The sequence below is a fragment of the Choloepus didactylus genome, chromosome 2, assembly GCF_015220235.1.
Source record: "Choloepus didactylus isolate mChoDid1 chromosome 2, mChoDid1.pri, whole genome shotgun sequence".
NCBI classification, from domain to species: domain Eukaryota; kingdom Metazoa; phylum Chordata; class Mammalia; order Pilosa; family Megalonychidae; genus Choloepus; species Choloepus didactylus.
Window position 1 is genome coordinate 192,256,683 of NC_051308.1, and position 12,396 is coordinate 192,269,078.

A 12,396-nucleotide genomic window follows, 5' to 3' on the forward strand; every position below is an offset into this window, starting at 1 on the left:
AGGGAGAAATTTTAGGTTGTATATATGGTACTAGAATAAAAAAACAAAACAAAACCATAGGACTGTACCACACAGAGAACCCTAATATAAACCATGGATTATAATTAATAGTGCAATTACAATAATACAAATATTCCATGCTAATGCAAAGTGTTAATAATGGGGGGGGTGTATATGGGAAGTCTGTATTTTCTGCATGATTTTTCTGTAAACCTGCAACTTCTCTAATTAAAAAATTAGTTAATTTAAATTATGGGTTTAACCATGAATGCACTCCATAAATCAAGGCACCCCATAAATGGCTGGTCTATTGATTGATTGAAATGTCACACAGGAAGTTGCTAGTAGCCATAGGGCTGGATTCTGGGCCTTTCTCAACTGGGAGCAAATCTACTCTGACCACGGCTGGCTGAGGCAGGCGCTGCAGCTCCAGGCTGTAGAGCCTCCCACAAATTCGCAGTAAAATGCAGTGTTCTCAGCCTGCCTCCCAAGGGGGTCGTGTGCATTAATTAGTTACCATCGGTAAAGTGCTCTGAAGATGTGGGGATGTATAAACACGGCAAGTCGTTAGGACTCTCCACACCACTATGCTCTACAGCCTGGGAACTGCTAATTGAGAAATAATTAACACCTCAGGGTACAGAGGACCATGCCTGGCTTTTCCAGGATTGGAGGGGATGTAATAACATGCACGGGGAGGGGGCAGAAATGGAAGGCCACTTTGGATAGTGGATCACAAAACATACTGATGGGTCTTCACACCCCTCCCTAAAAGGAGTGGGGAATATAGCCCCCCAGTAAAACCCTTGGGACTGCACTCCTTGCACAGTGCTGGGGTACAGGTGACTCTCACCCCCAGCGAGACTCTTGGAGACAAAATAGCTCAGGTCCGGCCTGCTCTGCCTGCCTTCCTGGCTGGCGGGTAGGTGCCAGTCATGCAGATCAGAACATGAGTCCACTCCAGGCCCGCCCCAGGTTGTCCAGGGCTTTCCTCTAGCCCAGCAGATCCAACCCAGGGACTCTAAAATGCTGATGCCTAGGCCCACCCCAAATCAATAACCAGCCCCTCTGGGACAGGGGCACCTGGTGATTCCAGGGCAGCCAAGTGGAAGACCACCACTCTGGCCTGTGTAGCAAGCACTGTGTTAGGAGCCGTGAGATAAAAAGATGTAACCGCTATCCTAGCCCCCTGCTTCCCTCACAGCTGCGCATCATTTCCTGATTCTGCGCCTTTGAGAGCCCTGGTTCCTCTGCCTGGACACGCCACACACTGCCATTCTTGCCCTGGCTGGGACAGATGTGGGACAGACAAAATTCTGAGGGGAAGAACTGGAGAGCCCCTGCCAGTGGGGGCATCAAGGACGGGTTCCAGGAGGGGGCAGTATTGAGCTGGGCCCAGAAGAGCCGGCCTCCAGACAGAGCGGACAGCGCCACACGGAGGGGGTCAGTTTGGGTGATGGTTCACACCACTTTAGCTAGGGGTCAAGACGTGGCAGGTGCAAATAAATTGCTATTGGAGGGTATGAGTGCAGAGACCAAGCCGTGCATCAGACAGGCCTGGGTCTGAATCCTTTCTCCCCCTTGTACTAGCTGTGCTCACCATGGACAAGCTAACCAACCTTTCTGATCCTTAGTTGCCTCATCTGTGCAATGGACTTAAGAGTACCACGGAAACTATAATTGATAGTACAATTATAATAATATTGTTTCATCAATTGTAACAAATGTACCACATGATACAAGGTATTTATAATAGGGGTTTATATAGGAACTCTGTATTTTCCGCATGATTTTTCCGTAAATCTACAACTGCTGTAGCTCAAAAGTGAATCTTCACCTGATGCACACAGAGTCAATCAGTAGACACTGGGATTTTGAGAAGAAAAAAAGTTTATTTAGCAAAGGCTAGCCTCACCAAGATAGGAGGGCAGTCCTCAAATTGCTCTCCCCGACCTGGAGAAACTTTCAGTGTTTTATCGCATTCAAAGGCAGGCAGGCTTAGGATAATAAGCAATGCAGTTTGAGATGACAGAGATCGTCTAATTACCGAGTATGCTTAGAGTGATTGCATACTAAGGCTACTATGCATGTCAGGTGTGCTAACCTTGATTAGAGCTGGCTTGGTTCAGCAAGATCGTTTAGGAACTTGGTGTGTTTAGTTCTGAGATGACTCATATTAATCAATAAACTGCTACAAGCAAGGGCACCCAACTTCAGGGGGCTACATGCAAAGGCACCCCACTTCAGGGGGCTATGTGCAAGGGCACTGGACTTCAGGATTGCCAAACAAGATAAGGGGATACAGACAGGGCCAGTCACGAGTTGTCTTGTTATTGTCCAGTTATAGGGTGCAGTTTCAAAACATAGCATCAGCAAAACAAGGCATCTAGGTTACAGGTCAGTGAGTATGATTTTTGCTATTATAATTAGACAAAGTTTTCTCCTAGGTTAACCTTTTTAATTGAGCATATCTTGGCAGTTAAAGCCAATTAAGGCTGGTCTAGCCAGAGCTGTTGAAAACAAGAACTTATTATCTATGAGGTGTGTAGGTGGGGATTTTGGAGATCAGAGAAAAGAGAAATGGAAACTTTTGCGTCCTAGTTAGGAAGGGAGTTGCTTTGGAAAGTGGTCAGCAGTGGTGGCAGTTGGGGGGGGGGGGTATCAAAAACAGATCAGGGTTCAGTACACATCTTCTCTAATAAAAAAAAATCTCAAAAAAATAAAAATTAAAATGGACATAATGATATTTATACCCATGGGGTTGTTGTAAGGATTTAACCAGATGTGATTACAATCCCTGGCACATAGCAAGGCTAAATGTCAACAATAATGATGATGATGATGATGATGAATGGCCACACTCTTTAATTCTGAGGGCTCTTCATGAAAACAGAGCCTCACCCTCTGTTCTAGTTTGCTGATGCTGCTATTATGCAAAATACCAGAAATGGATTGGCTTTTATAAAGGGGGTTTATTCAGTTACAAATTTACAGTCTGAAGGCCATGAAAATGTCCAAATTAAGGCATCAACATGAGTATACCTTCACCAAAGGAAGGCCAATGGCGTTCAGAAAACCTCTGGTAGCTGGGAAGGCATGTGGCTGGCGTCTTCTTCCTTTGCTCCCAGATTGTGTATCAAAATGGCTTTCTCCCAGGATGTTTCTTTCTAGGCATCTGGGGGTATTCTCTTAGTTTCTCCCAGGCAAACTCTGGAGTAAGAAAAGTCTACTTTCAATGGCCATCTTCAAAATGTCTCTCTTGGCTGCAGCACCAAGCTCCTTCTGTCTGAGCTCTTTTATAGGGCTCCAGTGATTAAATCAAGACCTACCCTGAATGGTTGAGTCCGTATCTCCATGGAAATAATTCAATCAAATGTTTCATCCACAGTTGATTGAGTCACATCTCCACGGAAACACTCAGTCAAAGGATTCCAACCCACTCAACACTAATACGTCTGCCCCCACAAGATTGCATCAAAGGACATGGCATTTTGGGTCATATAACACATCCAAACCGGCACACCCTCCCAGTCCCTGTCTAGTCTCCAAGACTCAGGGGCTAAACAGGGGAACCAGTGGCGTGTGCTGGGACCAAGGACCAGGGGCCTCTGGAGACTGAAGGGATCTGCATCCCATATGGAGGGGGGAGTGGGGAGTCCTTCAGAACCAGAAGCAGGAGCAGCCAGGATGATGGTCTCTCCCTATGATGGGCAAAAGGAGTGATGGGGTCTCCACAGTTGGTATGGGAGAGAAATCACTCATCCTTCAGGCCTAGCTCATAGGTCACCTCTTATGTGAAGCCCCCTGCCCTCTGCTACCACAGGACGTTTTTCAGCCCCCAATACACGACTGATGACACCCTGTTGTTCCTGGTAGATCCTGGCAGGCTGTGTGCTTCTTGAGACCAGTATCAGAACCACCAGTGTTTTCCATCTGATCTGCCACATTGTAGGCTATAACTAAACTATAGCTGATATTAATTAAGTAGAATTATAAGAAATGCAGCTCCTGCCTCAGGATATTTGCACTTGTTGTTTCCTCGGGCTAGAACATTCTTCCCCCAGATATCTGCAAGGTTCACTCTCTTACCTGCTTCTGATCTTTGCTGAAATGTCACCTTCTCAGTGAGGCTTTCCTGATCATCCTACTCTAAATTGCAACCACTCAGTTGTCCCCCCTTCCCTTTCCCTAGTTTATTTTTGTCCATAGTATTTAACACCATCTGACTGATAGAGCCTGCTTTTATTTAAATTTTTGATATTTTGTTCATACGAATTTTTAGCATTAATTTTATTTTTCAAATACTGCCTTAATATATTATGTATCTTAATTACTGAGTGTTTGGGCAGTCCTTTAAATTTTGTACCTGAGGCAGAGTCCTCATTTGCCTCACCCTAGTCCTGGCCCTAAGGATTCTGACATAGTTTTAAAAATTTCATTCGTGTATTGCTTTTCTGATTGTAGCCCGTCGCTAGTGCTAAGCTACATTAAAGGCAGTAATTTTTGTTTTGTTCACTGCAGTATTCCTAGTGTCTAGAACAGTGCCTGGTACGTGAAAGCTGCTCAGTAATTTATGAATGATTGTTTGATTTCGTGTCTTAAAGATCGCCTTGGGCTTTGTAATAAAGGCGACTTTTTACACTATTTTAAAATTTTTTAATTCTTTAAATTGAAAGCCCGTAGAATCTCAGGGTAGATTCGAAACTACAGCGCCGGATGCGTAGACACGTCTCCTTGTCGGAGAACGGGGCGGGGCCTGGTGGGGCCAGGGAACACGAAACTCCAAACCACAGAGGTCGGTTTTGATCATAGAGTTACACCTTCCTGATTCCTAGCGGGCACTTCCGGAACGGCGCTTTATTCATTGCTGCCCAGGCCAAGCTTCGGAAATACCTTTCACGTGAGACGAGAGTGGGGTGGGGCAAGAGCGTCCCCTACCCCGCCCCCGTGAGCACGGCTTTGTGATTGGCGAGGCCGACAGGAGGCTGGCTTAGGGGCGGGCACTTTCTCCGGCGCAAGCGCGCTGACTTGGCGCGGCGGTCGCGAGGGCGGCGCTGCCTGGGCCTGCAGTTGGTGAGTGTGGGTGACAGCGTGGGACGGGTGCGGGGCGCCGGAGTGAAGAGAGGACCCACCTCTGGGCGGCAGGGGCCTAGGACCCTGATGCCTGTCTTACCCCGTGCATCCCGTCCCTGAATTGGAACAGCACCGCAGTCACAAGAACTTTTGGACAATACTGGCTCCTAGTCTGTTTTGTCCATTGTCAAATGAGGGCAGTACTTCTTGCCTTGTCTACGTCGGATGGTTGTGACAGTAGTCAGAGTGTTCCTATTAGTGCCAGCCCCTGGAAAGGTCCTAAGGGGTAGATCATCTGGTGGCTGATCAACCTTCCCATTTTACATATGTGAAAACTGAGGTCCAGAGAGCGGAATGATTGGGCAAGGTCACCCAGCGAGTTGGAATGAACCAGTTCTTGGGACTAAGTCTGGGGTTCCATTGCTGCTTTATACGGTTTGGTCAGTCATGGAAACATGGGATTTGGAGGCGGGAACTTGCCTACCAGGTGTGGTCCTGCATTTGCTGTATCCCTTGACACAAGTGAGTTCACCTCTCTGATCCTTCCTCTTCTGTGAGTTGGGCATAATAATAACAGTAAACTCTTTATGGCCCTTATTATGTACCAGGCCCTGTTCTCAGCACTTTACATACGGCCCGGATGGCTGGATAATTGTGAGTCCAAGAACGTTAAGAGAGGCCTGTGATGGAAGGGCTGACAGTACCTGGCACAGAAAAGGTGCTCTGAAAAAAGATGTTGAATGTTTCAATGACTCACAGGCTCTTTGCCAATGTGAGGTGCTAGACACAGTTTCTGTATTGCTTTGGAGGCACTGTGAATAACCTTGAAAAATTGGGATAATACGAATTATTCTCCTGTTTGTGTACGCTGAAGGGGTTTGAGGACAAGGGCACACTCGTTATCTTTTGGGGAATAGGGGAAGGGCTTAAGGCTCTTATTTAAATTATCCAGGTAATTATCCTACTGCATCCCTTCACTGTGCTCTTCATCTATTAACATATTTGGTTAACACACATTACTAGTAATTGATTAAATATTAGGCATTATACTAGGCCCTGAAATCTAAAAATGTAGAAAAGGTTATGAACTTATAATTTAATGGAGGAGTGGGGCATGAGACATCTTTCACTCCCGATGCCTGGCACAAAACAGTTTCTCAAAAACATTTAAAAAAATTACCCCAGTAAAGTATACTAAGTGCTATAAAGAGGTGTGTGCTGTGTGCAGCAGGAGTAAAGAAGAAAAGAAGCAACTATCTCTGCTTTTAGGAATTGGAAGGCTTCTTGGAGTAAGTGAACCTTGAATGATGCATGGGAGTTGTTGGGGTTAGGGGATAGAGATCTCCCATGGCCAGAGTTGGCTTATTCCGGGGGTAATGAGCAATTTGGGGCATGTTAGGGGAGTGATAGGAGAAGGAGTTGAAAGAGGTGTGTTCAGATCAAAATATGAAGAGGCTTAGGTGCCATTCTGAGAAAATTATAATGGGGAGCCGTTGATGGATTGTAAGCAGGGCAGTGATTGGATCAGCATTCTCTTCAGCTGTAATATGGAGACTGAATTGACAGGGTCAGGAATCATTCAGCTCATTCACTGATAAGGCATTTATTGAGTGTCTGCTGCATCCAGGCACTGCAGGATGCTAGGGATACAGCGTGGAATAAAATAGACATGATTGCTCCCCCCGTGGAGTTTACAGCCTGTATTAGAGCAGGTGAACAGTTAGGCTCCCACAGTGGCTTTCAAAGTGAGGTCTCTGGACCAGAGCTTCAGCATCACTGGAGAACTTGTTAGAAATGCAGGTTCTCAGGCCACACCCCATACCTACTGAATCAGAAACACTGGGGGTGGGGCCTAGCAATCAATGTTTTGCCAAGCCTGGGGAATTCTGGTACCCACTAAAGTTTGAACACTGAGCTACCGTAAGGTAGCAAGCAGTATTGAGGGGCTAACCCAAGTAAGCGTTGGAAAGGAGGAGGTAGACTTGAAAGAGATCTTGGAGCCAGACTTACTGGCTTTAGGAAATGGGGAGTCAAGGTTGAAGGATTTCCCAGCTTGGACCACTGGCCTAAGGGCTGACTGTAAGTGATGGAGCCAGGTGTGAAGCCATGTGTGCCTTGTCTCCAAAGCTAATGCTTTCCTGTGCTTTCACACTAGGGCTCTGTGGCTGTGCCTCCCCCAATTTTTCAGGTCTTAAACCACGTAGAAAATGATAATATTTGTACTGTGCTCAGGAGTGAATGGATGAGGCTGGAGGGAACCAGCCGGAGGACTTAAGGCTGCTGAAAGCCCAAGTAACTGCCTGGGGGTTCCAGGTCCCCGGAACTGAGAAGAATCAGTAACCCATTCTCAGCACACTGTAGGGGAACTTTGCTCTATGGGCTATGCTGAGAAGTAGAGGTACTCACTAAATTGGGCAATATAAATCAAGAACCTGCAAAGAGCGTATACCCTGTTTATACCCATTCCTGTAAATCTCTCCCAAGTATATAACAAAAAAAATTTTTTTTGAAAAGCCTTCTGTTCATCTTAGATTGTGTATAAAAAAGAAAACTGAAAAACAATCCAGTGGTAGCAGAATCATTTTTTATATAGTCACTCAATGGAATGTTGTACTGCCGTTAGAAATATGTGACTATGGTATAAAACCGTGGAGAGAGATACTTGCTCATTCATTGGACGATGTCCAGTAAGCCCCTGCTATGTACTGAGGATACAATGCTGAGCAGGTTAGATGTGGTCCTTGCTGCCCAGGGCTGAGTGTCTGGAGAAAGACAGGCAGCCAAATGAGCGATAACACCCCAAAGTGATTGGTGTCTGTTGGGGGACAAGTGGGCTGTTGCAGGAGACGGCATCCTGTTGGGGTATGGAGAGTGGACTGAGGGCGACTTCTTGGAGGACAGAATGGGAACCCCGAGACCTGAAGGATGAGTAGATGTTGGTAGGCAAAGGGGAGGGAAATGTTCTGTGCAGCGGGGATGGGGTGTTTAAGGATGAGCATGGTATAGCTGAAGGGTGATGTGAGGGACGAGGCCAGAGTGGGGGTCAGCAGCCAGCTCATGTAGGCCCTGCACACTGTGAAGTTCAGAAGTTTAGGCCTTGTTCTAAGGGTAACAGGAAGCTAGTGGCAGATTTTAGGCTTCTGCTGTAGCCCAGATGAGAGATGGTGGTGGCCTGGACCTGGTGGAGGCTGTGGAGGTGGAGAGAAGGGACAGATTCAACAGGAACTGAAGAGGAAAGATTGGCAGGTTTGAGTGGGTTGATGAGTGGGGGCATGGGGAGGGGCCAGTAGATGAGCCCAGGTTTCTGGCCAGGGTGAAGGGCAGCGTGTGGTGGCATTCCAAGTGACAGGACAGGCAGCACTGGAGGAGGAGTGGGTTGGGAATGGAAGATGCTGAGTTCATTCTGGGGAGACTGAGTTTGAAGTGCCTGTGTGACATGTTCTCCAAAAGGCAGTTTGATGTGTAGGTCTGAAGTGCAAGAGACACGTATGGAGTGAAGATGTGTGGTTTCGGAGTCATCAGCATGTGGGCTGCCTCTGGACCATGAGGGATGATAAGGCACACCAACACTAAAGGGTGGGCAAAGGACAGGGCTGGCAAAAGAGAAGACTTGCAACAGAATGTCAGAGTTGGTTGTCTCTGGGAAGCAGGATTATCATTAGTTTTTTTGTTTGTTTTTGTTTGTTTTGTTTGTTTCTATTTTTTCTCAATTTTCAATAATAGCAAGCATTGATTGAGCTCATAGTATGTGCCAGATCCTTTTCTAAGAACTTTTCTTAATGCTTCTCAGCCCCACAATTAACCTACCAGTGCTGTTATGACCATTTTACAGATGAAGCAACTAAGCAGAGAGGCCTCAAGTCCCATGTCCAGGGTTACAGGGGCACCGTCAGCTGGAAGTCTGACAGGAATCCAGCCCTCTCTTCTGGAGCCTGTGTCCTTAATCACCATGCAGTGGTATCGCTCAACATTATATTGTTATTTTTTTATAATCAGGAAAATCCTGATTTTTTTTTTAATGGCAGTAAGAGGTCAGAGAAGTAGTACATTGATCTGAGTGTGAAAAATGAAGGCTTTGTACCTGCAAGATCAGTGGCTGTCTTAGAAGTTTGTTGGAGACCAGAATTAGCTGGCTTGACTTTGTGGTCTCAGAACCCATTTAATGCATATTTCTGCATTACTCATTTCCTCCAGGCATGAGTGCTTCCCTGTGCCAGGGTGTCATGCCAGAGCTGCTGACAAGATGCAGAGCGTTGCCTGTCCCAGCCACCTGTGGCCGCCAATTCTCCAGGTACGTTGCCCGCAGATTTTACTCTGGCGGCGCAGAAAGAGGGAGGCGCTTGGTGCTGTCCCGCTTGTTCCAGCCACAGAACCTGCGGTGCGACCAGGTGCTATCCCTGGAGGACGGATCTGGTGAGCTGACCTGTAAGAGCCAGCGGCTGATGCTGCAGGTGGGCCTGATCCACCCGGCGAGTCCCGGCTCTTACCACCTCCTGCCTTATACCGTCCGTGCCATGGAGAAGCTCGTGCGGGTGATAGACCAGGAGATGCAGGCCATTGGAGGGCAGAAACTCAACATGCCCAGCCTCAGCTCGGCAGAGCTCTGGCGAGCCTCCAAGCGGTGGGACTTGATGGGCAAGGAGCTGCTAAGACTTAGAGACCGACACGGCAAGGAGTACTGCTTAGGACCAACCCACGAGGAAGCCGTTACGGCCCTGGTCGCCTCCCAGAAGACACTGTCCTACAAGCAGCTTCCGTTCCTGCTGTACCAGGTGACAAGGAAGTTTCGGGATGAGCCCAGGCCCCGCTTCGGTCTTCTCCGCGGCCGAGAGTTTTACATGAAAGACATGTACACCTTCGACTCCTCCCCAGAGGCCGCTCGGCAGACCTACAGCCTGGTGTGTGATGCCTACTGCAGCCTGTTCAGCAGACTGGGGCTGCATTTTGTCAAGGTCCAGGCAGATGTGGGCAGCATTGGGGGCACGATGTCTCATGAGTTCCAGCTACCAGCAGATGTCGGAGAGGACCGGCTTGCAGTCTGCGCCAGCTGCAACTTCTCGGCCAATATGGAGACACTAGACTCGTCACAAACAAGCTGTCCTGCTTGTCAGGGCCCACTGACTGAAACCAAAGGCATTGAGGTGGGGCACACGTTTTACCTGGGCACCAAGTACTCTTCCATCTTCAAGGCCCAGTTTGCCAACGTCCACGGCAAACTCTCTCTGGCTGAAATGGGGTGCTATGGCTTGGGCGTGACGCGGATCTTGGCTGCTGCCATCGAAGTCCTGTCTACAGAGGACTGCATTCGCTGGCCTGGCCTCCTGGCCCCTTACCAGGTCTGCCTCATCCCCCCTAAGAAGGGCAGCAAGGAGGCGGCGGCCCCGGAGCTCATGGGGAGCGTGTACGACCATATCACAGAGGTGGTGCCGCAGCTTCGCGGGGAGCTCCTGCTGGATGACCGGACTCATCTGACCATTGGGAACAGACTGAAAGACGCCAACAAGCTTGGCTACCCCTTCGTGATCATTGCTGGCAAAGGGGCCCTGGAAGACCCTTCACGTTTTGAGGTTTGGTGCCAGAACACTGGTGAGGTGGTCTTCCTGACCAAAGAAGGAGTCATGGGATTACTGAAGACTGTGCAAGTTGTCTGAGTGCTCCCCAGGCCCCACCCCTGCCCTGTCTCACAGCCGTGGCGCTCAGTCTAATGCTGCATCTCCCTACAGTCCTATCCCGGGCTGTGTTTTCCAGAAACAGGGCTCCTAGTGGAAGGTGAGACCGTAATAGGGAAACCAATTTTTATTTGATCATTTGTGCAGATGACTTGTATTTCAAATTATCAACTCGATCTCTTTCTCTGGACTGGTTATTCCGCCACATGCCATTCCTTTTATATTCCACTGGTGGAAGCTTCTCTCAGGAGGCAGAGACGAAAGAAAGAGACCCGAGTTCTAGTCTTGGCTCTGGGTTGAGTCACTTCCCTCTCTCTGCTGAGTCCCCCCATGTGTACAGCGGGAGTGGCTGGGCCGGGCCCTCCTGACTGACACACTGTGACCAAGTCCACTTGCTGCAGTAGGTCCGAGAGCAGGCCCACCGCCCTCCCCCATGGAGAAGTTGGACTGAGGGTGTGGGGAAAAGAACCAGGAGATCAAACCGTGCCACTGACTCACTGGTGCCCTGAACATGTCCCCTCCCTTTTTGGGGCCTCCATTTCCCCATCTGCAACATGAGAAAATGGAACTAGATTTATAAAGTCCCTATAGCTGTCATTGGCTTGTTCTGTGAGAGGTTCGTGACATGCAGAGCTGATTCCTGTAATCCTCCAGAGCCTTAAAGCTGCCTGGGAAATTGGTGTAATTAGCTGATGACTTGAGACAAAACTACCTCCAGAGACCTGGCCGTATACAGGCAGCTTAAGCACTGAGATCATGTTATATTGATTGAATAAAGTCAAAGTGTTGGAATGAGCCCTGCATATTAATTTGAAACATTGGTAACACCTACCCATTTTTTTAAAAGCAATTTTATTGAGATACATTCACACACCACACAATCCATCCAACATATACAGTCCGTGGCTCACAGTATAATCACAGAATTGTGCATTTATCATCTACAATCAAATTTAGAACATTTTCATTACTCCAAAAAGAAAAGTCCTATAACCCTGACCCCATAATTGACCCTTAGCATTGGTGTGGTACATTTGTTATAGTTGATAAAAGAATATTAAAATATTACTGTTAACTACAGTTCATAGTTTACCTTAGGCACATTTTCCCCATATACCAGTCTAGTATTAACTCCTTGTAATAGTGATGTACATTTGTTCTAGTTCATGAAAGAATATTCTTATATTTATACTATTAACCACAGTATCATCCACAACAGTGTTCACCATGCTATACAATCCCATGTTTTATCCTCTAGCTTTCCTTCTAGTGACATAGACGTCCCTAAACTTTCAACCACAATCACACATATAATTCAGTGATGTTAATTACACTTATCATAATATGCTACCATCACCTCTATCCATTTCCAAACATTTATAATCAACCTTATTAAAATTCTGCACAAATTAAGCATCTGTTCCCCATTCTCTACCTCATTCTATCTCCTGGTACCCTATATTCTAGATTTTAACTTTATGAGTTAACTTATTATAATTAGTTCATATTAGTGAGATCATACAATATTTGTCCTTTTGTGTCTGACTTATTTCATTCAACATAATGCCCTCAGGGTTCATCCATATTGTCATGTGCTTCAGGACTTCATTCCTTTTTACTACTGAATATTGTATTCCCTCCTATGTATATACCA

At 47.1% G+C, this 12,396-nt stretch overlaps 1 protein-coding gene across 2 annotated transcripts; it reads left to right on the forward strand.

The window, feature by feature from the left end:
• The first annotated feature begins 5,033 nt into the window (after window positions 1-5,033).
• PARS2 (prolyl-tRNA synthetase 2, mitochondrial) lies at window positions 5,034-11,535 on the forward strand. 2 transcript variants are annotated; one of them, XM_037816634.1, is made up of 2 exons: window positions 5,034-5,073; window positions 9,268-11,535. In XM_037816634.1, the coding sequence occupies exon 2, from the start codon at window positions 9,270-9,272 to the stop codon at window positions 10,722-10,724; it is 1,455 nt and encodes a 484-aa protein (XP_037672562.1). In that variant the 5' UTR covers window positions 5,034-5,073; window positions 9,268-9,269; the 3' UTR covers window positions 10,725-11,535. The 2 variants fall into 2 exon arrangements, with proteins under 2 accessions (XP_037672562.1, XP_037672552.1); XM_037816624.1 differs by lacking the exon at window positions 5,034-5,073 and adding an exon at window positions 5,529-5,595.
• The last annotated feature ends 861 nt before the right edge of the window (window positions 11,536-12,396 follow it).